General features: G+C 41.4%; 2 protein-coding genes across 3 annotated transcripts in view; one reads left to right on the top strand and one right to left on the bottom strand.

Annotated features, from left to right (window-relative positions):
- Positions 1–12350, top strand: part of LOC115529717 (inactive dipeptidyl peptidase 10) — a 144338-nt gene extending 131988 nt beyond the window's left edge. Inside the window, exons 19-26 of the mRNA XM_030338690.1 lie at positions 1335–1404; positions 2085–2279; positions 2380–2434; positions 2524–2623; positions 3451–3509; positions 5517–5589; positions 6459–6532; positions 10774–12350. Of these exons, the coding sequence (XP_030194550.1) occupies positions 1335–1404; positions 2085–2279; positions 2380–2434; positions 2524–2623; positions 3451–3509; positions 5517–5589; positions 6459–6532; positions 10774–10902 (755 nt within the window). The 3' untranslated portion in view covers positions 10903–12350. The remainder of the gene's footprint in view (positions 1–1334; positions 1405–2084; positions 2280–2379; positions 2435–2523; positions 2624–3450; positions 3510–5516; positions 5590–6458; positions 6533–10773) is intronic.
- Positions 12351–17402: 5052 nt separating this feature from the next.
- dpp10 (dipeptidyl peptidase like 10) overlaps positions 17403–20062 on the bottom strand; it is a 251431-nt gene continuing 248771 nt past the window's right edge. For both annotated transcript variants that reach the window (XM_030338686.1, XM_030338687.1), the window contains exon 26: positions 17403–19364. In XM_030338686.1, the coding sequence (XP_030194546.1) occupies positions 19227–19364 (138 nt within the window). In that variant the 3' untranslated portion in view covers positions 17403–19226. The remainder of the gene's footprint in view (positions 19365–20062) is intronic.

Genomic DNA, 20062 nt, shown 5'->3' with positions numbered 1-20062 from the left:
AGTTTCGGCATTAAAGTGGGTTTTGAAAAAGAAATCTTGCGAGAATTTGTGAATATTCTTTCAGGTCTTGCCAGATTTTTTTTGAATGCAACATTTTTTGTCGTTGCTATGATGGTTGACCATATGTGCTTGTTTACGACCTATGGCAATCATTTCATTTTCCGCAACATGCTCAGATATTTATTTTATTTAATACATTGACATGTAATATGAAAACATTATTCTGAACCACATTTAACCAGAATCCTTATTCATATATAAGTGGTAAATAGGAGTTGACTGGCCCTCCCTATAACGAGTGCACGATGGATGCTGTGTGTGAAGACAGCATGCATAACCTCAATAATGTGGTTGACAATTTAGATAATTGAAATAGATTCCACTTTCCATCTTTAGAAATTCTACCACATTAATCTGGTTCTCTAATACTTATTCCTATAAATAGGCAGCTTGCCAGGGTCATTGCATTCAAAAGAAATAGTCAAAACAACACACAGAGGATGAATAATAACCTCTCACATCTGAGGGAGTCATTGCCGTGGTGCAGTCGGGGAGGCACTGTATTGTCTGGCGCACCTTGGGATATCTGTCCATTTCATAGCCAGCATTACGTTGCTTGACAAAAACAAAACATTGTATGGCAGCTCATCTGCGACACATATTGTCATTATGGCAATGAGTGCGCTATGGTTTGGAGTCAAAGACGGCTAATTCATTTTTCTATAAATAAGTAAATGACTGAAATGCCCCTAGTAAAGTGATAAATCCTCATCTGAGTTTCTGTAAATTACACTTCACATAGAACTGGTAACGTAAGAATGTGACCTGTGCTTAAATTGTATGCATTAATGAACCTCAACACAGCACCTTTCACAGGAAACAAGAATTATCTTTTTTGGGGTTCAGTTATTGTGTTGATATGTTCATGTATTAAATACATGATAGATGTGTGCATGTCACAGAAAGTGAAATGATGGCCACAGGTTGTTTTTTTGGCAGACAGAATTTTTCGCAGGCAGAAGAAGGCCTATAGAAAAGATAAAGGCCCCATAAACATAGGCATCTCACAATTTTAAAGCCGTTAATGTGAAACAATTTTTTCTGTTGTGGACCAACGTAGCTATTACACAATTTGGTATGAGATAGGGTTGAAATAACACCCATCTCAAAATAGTGTTCTTGTTGAAAATGTGCCTCCTTTTTTAATTAATTGGCAAACACGTGTTGTTCATTTGTCTTCAGTTGTTACATAAACTGCATATAGAGCTTTTATTTGTACAGACGGTGAGGACTTCAGTGAAAAGACAACTAATATTTCTCCTTTGTTTTTGCAGCACTCCACATGGAATTATCTCTCCCAGCAGCTTTGGATGAAACAATACCACACCCACTCTTATTGATTCTGTACGAACACCCTGTTTTACTAAGACTCTATAAATAGTACCTTCTTATTATAAATACATTGGCTGTTATGTCTTGGTCGTGTAGTAGGGCTGTTGATGATGGGTTTAATTGTGCTGTCACCCTCTGTGCGTTGCTGAAACATGCTAGAGTGCCATTAAAGCATTCATCAAAGCACTGGCAGTTACCAGTGCTTCAATGGTGCTTTTAGGCAAGGACTGACCCCACTGGGGGTCCCCTATTATTTAAACATTCTAAGCACTTTGTAAACCACTAACTAAGGCTTTTTAAATGATCTTATGAACCTTTATCAAATTATCTTTTTAATAATTTATAACTGATCTCATCATTTATAATTTAAGTGATTATGTTTAGCTTACTAAGCTTGCGTTCTTCCATGTTGCATGAATGGACGCTCACTGGACGCTTCTGCATGAATGGAAGCTCACTGGACGCTTCTGCATGAATGGACGCTCACTGGACGCTTCTGTCTTGCTAGTCGTTATTCACACATTTGGTGGAATCTGTTAAATTTAGCTCAATTTGATCTCATCATTTCTTTAAGACTTTATTAAAAATATTTGACCCAAGCACAACACTGGTTGTGAATCCAGTGATTAAATCATTGTGCTTTGTTGTGTATCTTAACACTGAGTGAGTCAGTGCTTCCTGCTGCTTCACAGTAACAGCGCGCCTGTCGAGCAGTTGGTGAGCGACCGCTTCCTTCTGGACTGGGACTCGGTGCTGGTGAGCTCGGACAACGTTGTTGTGGCCCGTCTGGACGGGCGGGGCAGTGGCTTCCAGGGCCAGAGGGTCCTCCATGAGCTGCACCAGCGCCTGGGGACCGTGGACGTCCAGGACCAGATCTCAGCAGTAGAGTACGTGCAGTGTGCAGCAGTAGAGTAGGTAGAGTACGCAGCAGTAGAGTACGTAGAGTATGCAGCAGTCTTCTTTAATCCTCTTTAATTCATTCCCCAGGTACCTCTTTCAACTGCCCTACATCGACCGGAACAGAGTAGGAGTCTACGGCAAGGTAGGTGCATTATGACCTTTTCTGAATGACATGGGGTCTCTCTGTAAAGCCCTCACCTTCCCGGGCGGGGGCGGGGGTGGTCTCTGCAGGCCTACGGGGGCTTCCTGAGCACGGCACTACTCCTCTCCAACCAATCTCCCTTCAGATGTGCGGCCTCCGTCTCGCCGGTCATCAACTGGAGACTTTACGGTAGGAAGGTCTCCGTTTATCCTCTCATTCATACCCTGGTGAATTCACCAATCGATGTCATGGATTCACGGTCGCCATACAGAGAACATGAACAGGTCATATCAGCTGACCCTCTGCCCGCCCACTGGCTCCCTGCTGCAGAGAGAGACCTACTTACTTTGACTTGTATATCTCTAATTTACCTTGGTTCCTAACATACTCTGGTTCCTAACATACCCTGCTCCCTTACGTAACCTGGTTCCTAACGTACCCTGGTTGCCAGAAAGGTGCATGAAAGGTCTGCACCTTTCATGCATTAGGGCATGGGAACGGTAGAACTCTGTGGAAAGGGTCTTTTGTCGATGGTGTAGTGGCTGGTGTGTCTGACAACCAGTAGAAAGGCACTTAACACAGTGTGTCCCTATTGAGGGCAAACTCTCATGTCTGCTTGTTGGAAGGCAATTAACTATATCTTATAGACCTATATATACATGGTTATTGAATGAAAGTTTCTTCTTTTGCAGAGTGTATGTTTATATCATGAAGATTGAGATTTTGAGATAATTTTCTGATGCTTTGAGCTTGTTAAAGGGCTTTAAGCTTCATTGGGCTAAATGGGTTCCATTTGAGTTGCATAACATGTAGTTGAACAGTACAGATGATAACATAAAATGGTAGAGACCTGGCTATTAAAGGGCCAAATAAATTGTATCTGTCTTAAAAGCCCTGATAGATGCTTAGCTAAATTAAGGTTAAACTTATTTATTTTGCAAGAGGTTGCACCTTTTCTAAATACATAATGTGTTTCTGGTACGTGCATTCATTCTTTTCTTCTCATTTCTGTGAAGGTTCGTTCTTCACGGAGCGGTACTTTGGCTTCCCAGCTAAAGAGGAAAGCCAATACCAGGTACAGCCGTCGAGGTCCTTATGAAGAGTTTTAGACAAACATCTAATCTGCAGTTATTAGGATTTCTGTTATTTTATATTAGTGCAGTCAGTTTAACGCGTTATTAACGGCGTTAACGCAAACCAATTTTAACGGAGTTAATTTTTTTATCCCGCGATTAAACCTCCTTTGGCTTGGCAAACGTTGTAGTATTTTCACCTCCGGTCTAGCAACAACCAGTCACGTTAGAAAAACTACAACACCATACCGGATCTACACCGGAAACAAAACAACAAGCATGCCGCACAAACTTGTGGGGCAAGCATGGATACGGCGCGGGTGAAAAACTCCTTAAAAGTGTGTGTGTGTTTGTGTGTCACTCTGTTCCAGCCTGGGCCAAGTTTCCCGATAACGATGGATCCCCGCTCGTACGATCATTCTCACAATGGATCTTGTGATCCATCGTAAATTTCTTTGGATCGTTTCCCAAAACTCCTCATAACATGAACGCGCGTTCACTGCACTCACAACGTTCGTAAGGATTGTAACTGTCTAATGACGCGGTGCTGAAATGGGCTCCGTAGGCGGGGGAGACGCAGGAATGTCAAAGGACAATGGGGATAAAAAGCGTTGAAATATCTCCCCATCAAGGCCAACAGCAGAATAGCCTATGAAAAGAATAGACTGCAGGAATATGAATGCTAATGATATTAAAACACAATTGATTAGGCCTAGTCCAATATCAGTCCTAATCCTGAATGCCCTACATTTTTTCACAGCATTTCCCCCCCTGAAATAATTCCATGTTACAAAAATCAAGTGTGACAACTACATTTACTAGACAAAAGCGACTTGGTTGCGATGTTGACAGTTTGTGAGTGTTGCGTCTGTTGAGTGAGTGAGAGGTTGCGGGTGCACAGCTCAGGCTGCCGGATGGTGTTTCAATGAACTTTTATAAACGCAATATTGTTATCCCGCAGTAATCAGCCCGACAGCCCCGAAATGTTAACGGCCCACTGGGAATTCTCCCGACTCTCCCGATTACCACTCCTCCCCCGTGTGTGTGTGTGTGTGTGTGTGTGTGTGTGTGTGTGTGTGTGTGTGTGTGTGTGTGTGTGTGTGTGTGTGTGTGTGTGTGTGTGTGTGTGTGTGTAGGCGTTATTCTATAGACTGGTAATGTGTATAGGCCTACGTACGGTAGGAATGTTCATACTGTTTTAGATAATAAATGTTACAGTATTTCCCATCTTTGCTGAACAAGAGTTTTGTTCAAAAGTTCAGTGATTGAAACAAATAAAAGCCTGGGCTATTGAAGTTTTACGGTAGGAGGCCTACAACTGTCATGCACCTACTGTCAAACTAATGTCAAGTGGACCGGGTTGAATTCACTGCGGGTCTCTCTTCTTACTGTCCTTCTCAACACTCTCTGATCTCACTAAAAGGCTAGCAGCAGCAGCAAAATTGTGATGAATCAAAAGTTAATTATGACATCAATGTGATTAATCGCGATTAAATATTTTAATCGCTTGACAGCAGTATTTTATATATCTGCAATATTTTCTATTAAATGAAGGTCATGAAGTTGTTGAACAATTCTACTTCAGGATTCAGAAACTTCTATGATGAATGTCTTTAGTTCAGAGGCTGTTGGGGTTTCATGGTTTTGTATTTGACTTTTTTAATTCACGCAGCAGTTGGGCATAGCAGACAGCAGATCTTCAGCCTTCAACCAACAGCATCCAAACGGCAGCTGTATTCTTAATTGCTAAATTCTTCGCGTTTCAGGAGTTAAAAGTGCTAGTCTGTTGGCAGGCTTTATTGTCAACGCTAAACACAACTTCCAGTGCTGATAAAAAATATACAGTGTGTCATGAAAGGTCCATGTTCAAAATAGAGTATTTTAATACCCTTATTACAATGACCCTGTGTTACACTGAGCATTTGGTAAACAAAACCCTTGAAATGAATCACTTGATGAGGTGAAGGGGTTTCAGAGTAACTGTGGGGTCCTCCCTCTGTCTCTAACAGATCTCCAGTCTGCTCTCCAATATCACAACACCAAACCACAACATGCTGCTCATCCTCCACCCAACCGCAGATGGTGAGTGGACCCTTCAGAATCACTCATGTATCCCTGAGTCAGAGACGCAGCTGGCCAACAAGCCATCCCTCTCCTTTGTTCAGAAAGAGCATTAAGAGGCTATTAGATAGAAGGAAGGATAGATGGGCCACACCGTTATATGGACTTGTTGAGGTGGACGCAAAAAGGTAAATAAACATGCTTCAAGAATTTCTCGTTTCAGTAATCTGGTAAACAATTGACTCATTTAGTAGGCTTTTATCCAAAGTTGAATCAGATGTCATTATGGAGTACGTAGGACCAATCCAATATTAACCCTAACCCTAATTCATTGTTAATTAAATGTTTTGTTTTTGTTTCCAAAATTGTTTTGAAGAAACAGAGGACCCAGCTTATTTGTTTAATGAACAATTGAACAGAAAATGTTTTTGTCTGCCTATCTGTTTGAATAACCCTCTTACAACTCTAACTTCTACCCCTTATCACTGAGAAGTAAAAAATCTATCCAATAAACAATGTGTCCATGTAGTAAACTGCTTTTGATATGTCGCTTGTAGCTTAGCTTGTTACATTCTGTTGGGGGGTGGCCTCAGTGCAGAAAGTAGTAGGTTTAATTTCCTAAAGTAATTGGTACCTTGATTCACTACGCTTATCAAACTCTGAAACCCAGTAGCGTTTAACTGGGAGTGGAACACATCCTTTAATTACACATTTGGTACTGTGATCTAGTCTCATCATGCAGCCTCTTTTCTTATAGGCTGATTATTTGAAGGGGTTTTCATCTTTCTATTTGTAATATAAGTAAAGATTTTGGTTAACCTGTATTTAAATACTGTATATTTTTTATATACATATTTCTTTATAATTATTTGTAATTTATTTCATTTCAGCGACTGTTCACTTTCAGCATTCTGCAGAGCTGGTGAAGCTGATGTCTTCTGCCAACCTGAACTACACACTGCAGGTTACTACCTCTCTCTTCTGACAATCTCTCCCCCGAACACACACACACTCTCTCTCTCTCTCTCTCTCTCTCTCTCTCTCTCTCTCTCTCTCTCTCTCTCTCTCTCTCTCTCTCTCTCTCTCTCTCTCTCCCCTGCCTTTCTATCAATCTTAAATCATAAATTATTTTCAGACCAACGGTTACAACCATATCTCGTTCAATGCATCTTCCTTAAGAAAGGCTTTAGGAACCAGGGAACGTCAGGAACCAGGGTACGTCAGGAACCAGGGTACGTCAGGAACCAGGGTACGTCAGGAACCAGGGTACGTCAGGAACCAGGGTAAGCTGGCAACCAGGGTACGTTAGGAACCAGGTTACGTAAGGGAGCAGGGTATGTTAGGAACCAGAGTATGTTAGGAACCAAGGTAAATTTAACCAGGGTGTACTAAACCAGGGTATGTTAGGAGCCAGGTTACGTCAGGAACCAGGGTACTTAGAAACAGTGTATTTTAGGAACCAGGGTATGTTAAACCAGAATGTATTAAGCTATGAACCAGTATGCAGCAGCATTGGAAGTGTATCACTTTTAGACACAATTAAAGGTATTACGAAGGGAAAAAGTATAAGTTACTAATGCCCGTTTCCACCGCAGTACCAGCTCAACTCGCCTTGACTCGGCCCGCCTTTTTTTGCGTTTCGATCGCCAAAATGAGGTACCTGGTACTTGGTACCTGGTACCTTTTTTAGTCTCACCACCGCAGGGTTTTCAAGAGAGCTGAGCTGATACTTTTGTGTGGCGTAAACAGGCTGCTGGCCACTGATTGGCCAGAGTGACGGCACTGGACGAACAATGATGAGGGCGACTTCCGAAACCTGACCCGACACCCCACACCTGGCTTCTTTAAACACTATCATCAGCGTTCAGTCAACATTAGTGATTGATTATTGAACATGGCAGGGTCAATCCGCAAGAACACGCTGTGGACCTTGAGAGAGGTGGAGACGCTCCTGTGCGTAACCCTGTATGTTTATGTGTCGCAGTTTTGGGCATGCGTGCTATAAAAATGACCCGCACACATTGAAGAGGTACTTTCTAGATCGAAACACGAGGTGCCTGGAACCAAACCAAGTCATGCCACACTAAGTCATGGCGAGTTGAGCTGGTACTGTCGGTGGAAAAGGGGCATAAGAGGTCAAGGTGTCAAATTTCTTTGTCGAATTCATTAAGTCATCTGATATGATCAAATTAACATATGATATGAACACCTGCTGTTGCAGTGTAAAACAGCACATTATCTTTCACTCTGTAGAGAAATCTCTTGAACAATGCCAAATACACAACAATTGAATTAATCACAGGAAAAGCGGTTAATTTCATTTAAAACCTAACACCAAATCTAGCCAGTTAAGAATACCTTGTGTGTTGTTGTGTGATGTTGATGAATTTGACAGGGAAATCAAAAATATTAACTGGGACCAAATCATAGCTGGTGTGGATGTGGATAATGACACAAATGTCCTCATGTCCACAATCCAAAACATAACAAAGCGATTCCTCAAGAAAAGCAAATCTAAAGGGAATAGTAGATATACCCTCCCCTGGATCTCCAGTGACATAAGGAGATTAATGAAGGAGAGAGATAATGCTTTAAAACACTCTCTCAAGTCCAACTCATTGACTGACAGGCATATATATGTGTCCTTGAGAAATAGAGTAATAAAGGAAATTAGGGCAGCTAAATCTAACTTCTTTGTTGACCTCATACGGGATGCTAAGGGTAATCATAAACAAATCTGGGATTGTCTGCATAAACTAACAGGGAAAGGACATACTAAAGCAACAAAGCAGCTGGAGATCAAAGACAATGGCACCCTATATAAGGAACCAGCTGAAATAGTGACTATTTTTAATAGCCATTTTGTCAATTCTGTGAGATTGACTGTGCATAGTCCCATAAGTGGTCCACTACACTCCTCACCAATTGATGTATCACAGCCAGTCTTCTCGAAAAGGTACAGTCTATAATCACTTCTATTAAGAACTCCAAATCAAAAGACATATTTGGATTGGATTCCATGTTTTTAAAGAAACATGAAGCCTCCTTCACAGGGCCTGTTACTAAAATTATGAACACTTCTTTTGAGGAGGGAAAATTCCCAAACGACTGGAAGTCAGCCATTGTTGTGCCAGTCTATAAATCAGGAGATACAACTGACATGAATAACTATAGGCCAATCAGTATTTTACCCGTCATGTCTAAGATCTCTGAAAAATGTGTGGCTGAGCAATTGACTTAGCATCTTAACAGTAGTCATTTTAAACTGCACCCCATGCAATTTGGCTTTAGAGCCAATCACTCCACTGAGACAGCTAATTGTTTCTTTGTGGAAATCATCAAGTCAAAATTGGACAGAGGAGGTATAGTTGGAGCAATTTTCTTAGATTTGAAAAAAGCTTTTGACACTGTCAACCATGAAATACTTTTAATTTCTCAACCAGTTTTCCTGACTGGATGAGATCTTACCTGTCAAATAGAGTTCAGTGTGTGAGAGTTAGTGGTGAGACATCACCACCCTTGAGGAACGAACTGGGTGTACCCCAGGGATCTGTCCTGGGCCCTATTCTGTTCAGCGTCTACATAAATGACCTGCCATCAGTGTGCACTGGATCCGAGATTCAGATGTATGCTGATGATACAGTCATATATGTTCATGCAAAAACTAAAGCCCAAGCTGCTGCCAAGCTCAGCGACACAATGGTACATGTACAGAAATGGCTTACTTGCTCACAGCTGAATCTCAATGTTAAGAAGACAGTCTGTATGTTTTTTAGCAAAAGCAAAACTGTATCTCACTGTGAACCCAATGTCTGTGTGTCTGGGGAGGTCATTCAAACAGTTACACAGTTTAAATATCTAGGCATTATTCTTGACTCTACTCTATCATTTAAAGATCAAGTGAGAAAGGTAGTGCAAATAACCAAATATAACCTAGCGAACTTTAGGTATATAAGGAACTGTTTGACAACACCTGTAGCAAAGCAATACATGAATACTATGATAATCCCTCATCTAACATATTGTATGACAAGCTGGACCCAGGCATGTAGCACAACATTAAGGCCTATTTTATCGCTTCACTTACAAGCACTTAAAGTTTTGGGCAAAAACCCCAAACTTTACCACCACTGTAAGATTCTTAACAAATATAACTTTCTCAGTTGGGAAAATATTTTAAAACACAGTGATGCATGCCTAATCTTTAAGATCCTTAATGGGAAGGCTCCTCCACCACTCTGCACTTTTATACAGCAGAAGTCATCCAGCTGCAGAACCACAAGGTCTGCCTTAAGAGGGGACTTTGTAGTCCCTCTTAGGTCCAGTTCCTTTGGCCAACTATGCTTTTCTGTGAGAGCATCTAAACTATGGAATTAATTGCCAGTGGACATTAGAAACTCCACCTCACACCATACATTCACACACCATCTTAAGGGCTGGCTTTTGACCACACAAAAATGTGAGCACCTCTCATGATACATTAATGTTTGTCTGCATCTATATTGATCCCCTAAGGGTTGTATGGCTGTATGGTTATATGTCTTATGTTTTAATGTTTTAATGGAGCCAGTCCTATGGCATTATGTTTTATTACTGTATATCAATTGCTGTGTGATTTAATATGTTATTTTATTTTCAGCCACCATGTGCCTAGTATAACATCTTGCCAAAGGACTACAGTTGAAAATTAGCCTGCTGGCTAACACTGGCGCATTTACAGAAATGTTAATCAATGTGCACTGTCCTTTAAATAAATAAATAAATACAAATACAAATAGTATAGATAACTGACGAGGATGCAACGTGTCTGTCTGCTTTGATGCCTGCTGCTGCTGCTGCTGCTGCTGTTGTTGTTGTTGTTGTCATTGGGATAGTGTTTGGCCCACGCTTTTCCTCTCAGTGGGCTGAGGAATAGAGCTGTGGAGGGCTGATCTTGGTAGCATTAGTCTCTAGTCTTTCCTAGTATTTCCCTCTCCTCATGCTACACCGCGTGACAGGCGGACAAGCTACTGGGAGCACATCCTCTTTCTGTGGTGGGCTTTTGCTAGGCCTGTCACTTCTCTGGGTAAACCGTGTGGAAGCATTGCTGCTGCTTTTTCCTTTTGTTTCTCTTGTTCTGTGTGACACAAATTGATTTGGCTTCATCTACTCTGTTCTTAGGGTTGGGCAGAAAATAAGTTAAAGTTGTTTCCTGTTCTACTCTAGATCTTTCCGGATGAAGGCCATGTGATCGCATCGGATGCGGGCCGGCGCTACATGGTCAGCTCACTGATGAGCTTCTTCAGGAAGTGCTTCGAGGAGGGAGAGGGATTTCCCGCCCAGCTGAAAAACTAGGAGGAAGGCTAATTGGAATATTGAGATCCTCCTTGTGGTGGTAAAGTTCTGGCTTGCTGGAGTCCGCCAATAAAATATGAGTAAAAAAAACATAGGCTGGAGAGTAGAGGAAAACAAATATGTTTGCGTCATTAGGTTTGAGGTCAAAGGATGTGTTGATATCATGATTTCCCCGTGTAGGAATTAGTGAATCAGGGATTAGCGACACAGAATTGGCGCATGTACACGGTCGTGCTGGTTTGCAGAATAAAATGAAATAATATTTATAGTTAATATATTATAGTATAACATATTTAAGCAATATCACATGAGAGGGAGCAATGTTGTTGCCCTATTTCAGCGCTGCTGTGATTCGGCCGTAGGTACGATGCCGCAGGCCGAGTGCCAGACGCGCCGGAGGCAATCACAGCAGCGCTTATATAGAGCGACAACATTGCAAGCTTGAGTGTGATATTGCTTTTACACAACAGTTATGCTAGTAAAATGTACTGTTAACAATAATAATTGACAATAGATTGTGATTTTTTTGTTTATTTAATCATATAAACGAATGAAATTGCTTCAGCCAACAAAAATAGATCCCCACTGAGCGGACTGTTGCCAAGCAACATATAAACAAAACACCAAGCAGTTTAAAGCCCACACCGTTTGCCTTACGGTGTTGGCTTCATTTTTGCTCCTCTCCAACCTGTCAAGCTCAGACGCTGACTTCAGGGCACATCTGGAGTCTCGATTGTGCATCAAATCAAATGTTATATTTGGGAATATATCCATCTTTAGGCTGCGGCGCTAAGCTGCTTCAGGTTCGGTCCAAGGTAACAGTTTATCTCAGTTAAAGTAAGTTGGTTACAGCTGGAATGTGGAGGGATTTTGACTGTTGGTTTACAGTTCGGCGAACAGTCCGAGTGATTTTGGAAGCTCATATCAGCGCTCCTGCAGAGCTCATTGGATGTCTCTTGTCCAATCAAATTACTCGCTCAGAACCACTTTTGTATAATATGTTATATCTTAGATTAGTCTTCTAGGTTTGGGAGTTTCAACCTGATCTCACAGGAATCCGTGAAATGACCACGGACGCCTAACTCGTAGAATCCTCATGGAAACGCGCCAATTTTCGTGATATGGCCACGGATTTTGCTCCAATGCAAGTTGATGACACTCATATTCCGTGGCACACAGAATATGTGAATATTAATTGAAACAGATCCCTGTTTCAATGAACGAGTCAACCACGGGCGCTTACCTCAAAATCCGTGGTGGCCTCACGGGATCACTTAAATTGTCCGTGATATGCCAACGGAATTGCTCCAATGCAAGTTAATGAAACTCATATTCCGTGGCACACACACACAGATCCCCATCTCAACGGCCGAGTCGATGCGTGCGAGAATAGGGATATAGAGCCATACCGTCATTATGAATTTCATTCATTTCCGAGAGGATGGTCAATGGTCAGATACAGATCTCGTTATAATATATAATTTATATCGATGTAACGAGAAAGGATGTAATGATAACGCCAAGAAAATAAAGGCTACATGGTTATAATAATTTAAATATAATTAACTTATAAAGCGTATAACGAGACAACGAGGCAATCTAGTTTTGGGCCAGCAGCCTCTGCCAAACCTAACCCAAACCTTATAACCTTATACATGTAGCCTATTAGTCTAACTCTATATGTCAAATGTATGATATGCTGTAGGCCTACGTATAGGCTAGTTTTTTTATAGTATAAATATTTAAATATTGTCATACCTGAACAACATTCCCCATAGAAAAAGTACACTGTGTTACTTGGTGTTACAACCCTCTTCGTTGATTGGATTGGTGTAAGCGGATTTTCAATGGGCAGATACAGATCTTGTTCTAACGATAATAGCTACACGGTCTTCTACTCATTAATTCAATATTAAACCAATGCATTTCAATTGGGAGATTATTTTCGAAGGGAGGGCGGGCTGTGCAGGATTCGTCAAAACAACAATCCGATGGTGGTTGTGTCACGTTAAAATTGTACCGGGGGCGAAAATTGTACCGGCCTACGTCATCAGTTGTTTACATCTTGACAACCTGCCTGGCAACAGACGAAGCGATCGTCTGTTGCCGGGCAGGTTGCAAAAAACATTCGGCTCACGTTTCCAAAAGACAAAATAACATAATACAGATAACGGATCGTTAGGTAACACTTGTTTTTACTTTATATTTGTATTGTATTTAATTGTTTAATCGAATAGCAACAGACGACGCGATCGTCTGTTGCCGGGAAACGGGCGATCGCGTCAAATGACGTAGGACGCGAATGTTCAACAACCTTCCTACGTCATTTGACGCGATCGCCCGTTTCCCGGCAACAGACGATCGCGTCGTCTGTTGCTATTCGATTAAACAATTAAATACAATACAAATATAAAGTAAAAACAAGTGTTATCTAGCGATCCGTTATCTGTATTATGTTATTAGGAAATAGAGAGACACCTTGGAATATCTTTCCATTTTACGCAGTTTAGACTATTACGTTTAAACGGCGTAAAATAAGTTATTTTTGTATTGAACTTGACTCGTTGTTTTTTTTTAATCGCTGTCTGGTGTCTAGTTACGTCACTCTGAGAGATGCGCGAGGGTTTAACGAGGCAGGGTTATTTGAAACAATTAATTAAGTTATCATGTGTGAGAGGTCATTCCTGAGTGTGCTTCCTATTTATGTCTAGTTTACCCCTACTGTCGACAAGCAACCCCCCCCCCCATTGAAAATTGAAAGATATGGGGGGGGGGGGTGATGGCAACCACCATAGCAACCATGACAGTCACGTGGCGCGGACGCAGGCCCATTGAAAAGAATAGGCCAAAAAAACGTAGCCGTGTATTAGTATAGATAACTAGAAGCCGGTATTGTAATGCATTTTCCCCTGTGGGCAGTTTTACTACAAACTGGTGTGAGACTGGGTTGTTGTTTTGACAAATCCTGCGCAGCCCGCCCCCCCCTTCTGAAGTCGAAAATAATCTCCGGATTGAAATGCATTGGTTTAATATTGAATTAATTAAATATTAAAATCTATATTATCTATAAATAAATATTCAATTATTTTGTTCTAATATTAGAAGTAGAGCATGTGGCTATTATCGTTATAACAAGATCTGTAGCCTATCTGACCATTGACAATCCACCAATCTAATAATTAATTAATTTAAGTGGATTATATTTAAATTATTATAACCATGTAGCCTTTATTTTCTTGGCGTCATCATTACATCCTTTCTCGTAACATCAATATATATTATTGTTATAACGAGATCTGTATCTGACCATTGACCATCCGTTTTGAAATGAATGAAATTCATATAGACGGTATGGCACTATATCCATATTCTCGCCAGCCCTTTTTGAATTTAATAGACCGCTTTCGTTGCTTCGAGGAGGTCTGGTGGTCTCAGTATATAATAAATAAATATATATAAATATGCATGTAAATAGGTATATAGCTGTAGGTATATAGGTATATACATACCTTTTTATTTACATGTATTTATTTATTATATACGGAGACCACCAGACCTCCTCGAAGCAACAAAATAAATAAATATATAGGCCTATGTATAAATATATATATATATATATATATATAGATGTTTTTTTATTTCTTTATTATATCCGGAGACCTCCAGACCTCCTGGAAGCAACGAAAATGGTCTATTAAATTCAAGATGGGTGCATGGGCGAGAACAGGGATATAGTGCCATACTGTCAATATGAATTTCTTAATTTCATATATATATAGGCTATGGTAATTTCACGGATCCCTGTGAGACCAGGTTGACTCAGTCTTTGAGACGGGGATCTGTGTGTGTGCCACGAGTGTCGTTAATTTGCATTGGCGCAAATTCCGTTGGCATATCACAGACAATTTAAGTGATTCCGTGAGGCCACCACGGATTTTGAGTTAAGCGCCCGTGGTCGACTCGGTCGCTGATACGGGGATCTGTGTGTGTGCCACGGAATATGAGTGTCATCAACTTGCATTGGAGCAAAATCCGTGGCAATATCACGGAAATTGGCTTGTTTCCGTGAGGATTCCCCGGATTTTGAGTTAAGCGTCTTTGGTCGTTTCACAGATTCCTGTGAGACCAGGTTGGGAGTTGACAGTTTAACAGTTATTTAATTATTTTTCATTTTGAGATGATAGTTATTTTTGGACTACTTTAATTGAATAATTGCAAATATTAATGTGATAACACAGGGTTAGGGTCAATGTCTGCATCCATATATCCAAACACACTTTCCAGGTGCCTTTATATCATTTGAAATGTCCCTTTAGTTCTCCTTCAGGCCCTTGTAGTTCATTGCCTGATATACATGTCCATACTGAGACAGGTCAGGAGCCGGTAGGGGCTAGCCAGTGTCTACTGAGACAGGTCATTAAGAAGCAGGTAGGGGTTAGATAATGATTGCAGAGACAGGTCATTGAGGAGCATGTATGGGTTTGACAGTGAATACAGAGACAGGTCATTATGGGGCCGGTAGGGGTTAGACAGTGAATAGTGAGCCAGGTCATTAAGGAGCAGGTAGGGGTTAGACAGTGGAAACACAGACACAGCATAAAGGAGCAGGTTGGGGTTGGACAGTGGATACGGTACTGGTCATTATGGAGCAGGTAGGGGAAGGGGTGGGGGTGGGGGAACTCGCCCAGGTGCACAGAGATTTTTCCAAGACTTTAAAGCAATTATTTTTTTCAAAGCCTAATTTGTCTTCTTTTGAAACTAAATACTATAAGTATTTTTGTGTTACTATTATCAGCTGTCACCTGAGGATAGCATGTCACGTTCTCATCCAGCACACTGTTTTAACCTCTGACATCACATGAACATGACTTAATCAATATGCTGGAGTCAATACTGTGAAATGTTGTCTTATAGTAGCTCCTATTCCCCACAAGCAGCTTGTGTAATGATCAGGGAACTAAGTGAATATAGTTTTATATATGTATGGTTGTATTATACACACCTTTAAGCTATGGCATTGCAGGGTATTCTGAAGTAATGATGGTAACTACTTTGAGACACTTTTATCTCTGCACTGTACATATTAAAATGTCTATTTTTTACCCTTTCTTGAAAATAAGCTTCTGGAAATAATTCAATCAGTTTCATTGTTGATGGTTGTGATCAGTGCCAACAAGGATTATTAATGTATGGTTTCTCACGCTATGCTACGCTATTCAGTCCATTAAAGGGACAATGTTTAGCGTTTTATGTAATGTATTTGCTTAAATCAATGTCTTCATTCATACATTCACTGCCAATAGTCTGACTTATCCTCCTGAGGGAAGAATTTTTTATCTGTATTAACATTGAACTGGTAAATCCTAAGGAGGCTTCCATGTCGTTCAGGGTCTAGGAATCTCCGAGAGGGACATAAAGCAATACGTGGTGGTACTAGCAGGCTACACTCAATTTCGCTCAGAGCCAGTGTGACTGAAACGTAGCAGCAGCTCAGCAAGACGCGCTTTTTAATGCCCCGGCAAATTGGAAGGGCTGCATTGCACTTTTGTTCATAATGCGAGATCATATTTGTGCCACGCCACAGGAGGAGGAATCCTCGTCAGCGAAAAATCAAAACGGGAATTGAAAAGGCAACTTGATCGGCAAATTAAAAAAACAAGGGTAAACATCAGGGAAGCTGTCCTCTCCTCCTCTACCTACCATTGAATCACCTGATAATGATGATCTCTGATATGTACATAGAAAGATAAACGAATAAAGAATGTATCACTACCAATTAAAACATAGTTCATGCGTTGTAGAGCAATATAAGCACTAGTAAAAAAATGTGTGTTTGTGTTCGTTCGTTGATGCTATAGCCTAGAGACTATGACATAGTAATATGAGTAATAAAAAACAATTTAACATGGCAACATAATTTACTATCTTGTTCGAGGAGAAATGACTCATACATGGTCACACTAATGATTCAATGAAGTTTGAAGTTTGTATGAAATATCACCCGAAAGAAAACTCTATGAGGTAGTATTGGATGACATGTTATCATAGCTTCTTGGCACATACCGCCAACCGTAGTTGCAACAAGGTAGCAACGCTCATTTTGAAAAGCGAGGCGCTAGAGAGCATTTGTTTGAATGCAAAATAAAAAAATTCCACAAGATGCCCTTTAATTCACTCACGCATAGAGAGATAAAAATGTTCTCAGCTGGCATCCTGTGTAAACCCAGGACCAAACACTCTAAAACCAAAGGTCCATCTCATGGCAAAGACGAAATGGATAAAAAACGGATATAGGATCATTAAACCCCTTTCGGCCCAATGATTAAATGAAGGAAGTCAATGATTTGTCCCTGCCTCTGAAAAAAACACACAATGGCATTTGCTTCAAAATTTTTGGTGTTTTATTTTATTCATAATCATCACTAGAGGACAATCACAATACCCCACCCGCCCGCCTGTCCCAAGGTCGCAACCCCCCCCCCCCCCCCCCCCCCCCCTTTTTTAAAAACAACGAAAATCTAACGAGAACAAGCATTACAAAATCCATCCTAAGATAAACAGGACGGGGAAAAAGAACACGTACTGTACAAGACTTCCGCCTGGACCCGCCCGCTCCGCCCAGAGTTCACAGCGGTCTCAAAAATAGATGTATGTACACACTCTTGCATTGTACTGTACAAAACGTGGCAACACCTTTTCACGTTCTCCTGCGTAGACATGCACACACCTTTAGGTTGCACACCGGGAAAAAACAACCACCTGAACAAAACAAAGCTTTTTCTATTGATCACCATTTATCATCAAGGGGCAAACACCATTGGGTTGGGAGTCGGGCTATTTCACTTGAGACTACAAAACTAATTTAATTTTGTTTTCTGATAAAGGTATATATACCTATGTTTAATTTTCAAGTTTTTTTTGCAATAAAAAAATGGGATCTCACTTCATTGTCAGATATCTCACTTTAACTAGAGCACTAATATTGGGAAATTACACAGTATATCAAGAGGGACATATTTTCTGCTTAAATCAATACCTAACCAAGGCAGTCATCTTCTAAAATAATCCATCACGTTGAGCTCCACGTCTCTACCGCTTGACGTAGTCAGCCATTTCTGAGAACAAAATCAGTACGGTGCGATGGTGTTAGTGCAGGACCTGAGTTTCCACAGACAGGCATTAACCAACCGTCGATGTTGAAGTCCAAGCACATAATCGTAGAGTTTATCGAACCTTATAAGGCATTGTACATGTCCACAGAAGATCCTTTTTTTCACTAAAGTGTTACCTGAAAGAAATAAATGAAGCGTAGATATGGAGTTATGGTGGAGGACGCGGGCAGGAATTGCACTTTGTCGTAGAGAGGCTTGGTGGTGAACTCACCAGTGAATCACTAGTGTTAAATTCAGGAGCAGAGCTCAGTAGAGAGGCTCGGTGGTGAACTCACCAGTGAATCACTTGTGTTAACTTCAGTAGCAGAGCTCAGTCTCAGGATCGGAGGTGAACTCACCCTTGAACCATTTGTGCTGAACTTCAGTAGCAGAGCTCAGTGAAGAGGTAATGAAGAAGGGGCTGGCGTCCTCTGTGTGTGGATATTAGACATCCACCTCCTTACAATTTTTCGCTGCTGCAAAGACAACCAGCGGGTGAAAAAATAAATAGAAATGCGTGCTGTACAGATGGGAATGAGGACAGCCCCCCGTGCTTTCCCCAGAGATGATCGCAGGATTCCAGGGTTTCTAGTGAGAAGACACTAGCTGTAGGTGTATTTGGGGGAGCTGGGGGTGGTGTTGGGGTAGCCGGGGGTGGTGTTGGGGTAGCCGGGGGTGGTGTTGGGGCAGCCGGGGGTGGTGTTGTGTGGAGGTTGGGTGGTGTTGCGGAGCTGTGGAGGTTGGGTTGGGGGTTGTGTTAGGGGTGGTGTTTGGGGAGGTGGGGGAAGTGGAGGTGGTGTCGGAGGAGGTGGAGTTTTGGGGCTGGGGATTGAGTTACTTTGTCCTGGCTGTTCGTTGTAGTCAACAGGTGTCCTTTTAGGGATCTATTCGAAACGATAATACACAACCGTACGCACTCACACAAGCCGCGTTCCTCACGCCAGAACAGTGGTCACGGACACACTCACACAGGTGTGCACAAACGTGCATACACACACACACTCCCTCGCGCACCATACACACATTTCCGAGCCGAGACTGCTCTTGGTGTCCACTTCTAGATGAACACTTGTTCCAAACGCCAAACAGCTCCTCGTCAGCGGGTTCTTTAGCCAGATTCTACATAGCAGATGGCGCCATGTCAAAAAGGTCTGACCCCAATATGACACTCGCCTACTCCTCCTCCTCCTCCTCTTCCTCGCTGAGCGGTAGAATCTGTTCCTGTAGGCATTCCCTGTAGAAACTTGTCAGGGTGGCAGAGAGGTGCTGGCGGCTCTGTCGAGACAGGAAGTGACCCTCATCCGGGTAGATCTGGCAGGAAAAAACAATTTAAGATGATTGGTTGTATTTTGTGGAAATGTTTGTTTGATTTAGCAATCCACAAAGGATTGAGTTAAAATGTGTGACATCTCGAAAATCACAGACACCCAGGACATGTATAAGTATACCAGAAACCTAGGTCCTAAAATGAACAGTATACCAGACACCTAGGTCCTCACATGAACAGTATATCAGTATACTAGAAACCTAGGTCCTCACATGAATAATAAATCAGTATACCAGACACATAGGTCCTCACATGTATTTTGGTATCATTATGTGTATATTGTAACAGTAAACCATATGCCTAGGTCCTCATGTTTAAAGTGTTTAATTAAACCATATGCCTAGGTCCTCATGTTTAAAGTATTTCAGTAAACAATATGCCTAGGTCCTCATGTATAAAGTGTAACAGTAAAGCACATGCTCAGGTCCTCATGTGTAAAGTATTTCAGTAAACCATATGCCTAGGTCCTTACTATAAATTGTTACAGTAAACCATATGCCTAGGTTTTTACTATAAATTGTTACAGTAAACCATATGCCTAGGCCCTAAGGTGCATTGTGTAACAGTCAACCATAACACATAGGTCCTCATGCCTATAGTACATCTTCCTACCATACAGCTTAGTCTTAACATGAACAGTATCTCAATATCCCCCTCAGCGAGGTCCTGGCATGTGTACTTT

The sequence above is a fragment of the Gadus morhua genome, chromosome 17 (genome assembly GCF_902167405.1).
Source record: "Gadus morhua chromosome 17, gadMor3.0, whole genome shotgun sequence".
In the NCBI taxonomy this organism is placed as follows: Eukaryota; Metazoa; Chordata; class Actinopteri; order Gadiformes; family Gadidae; genus Gadus; species Gadus morhua.
This window is presented reverse-complemented; position numbering and strand designations above follow the sequence as displayed.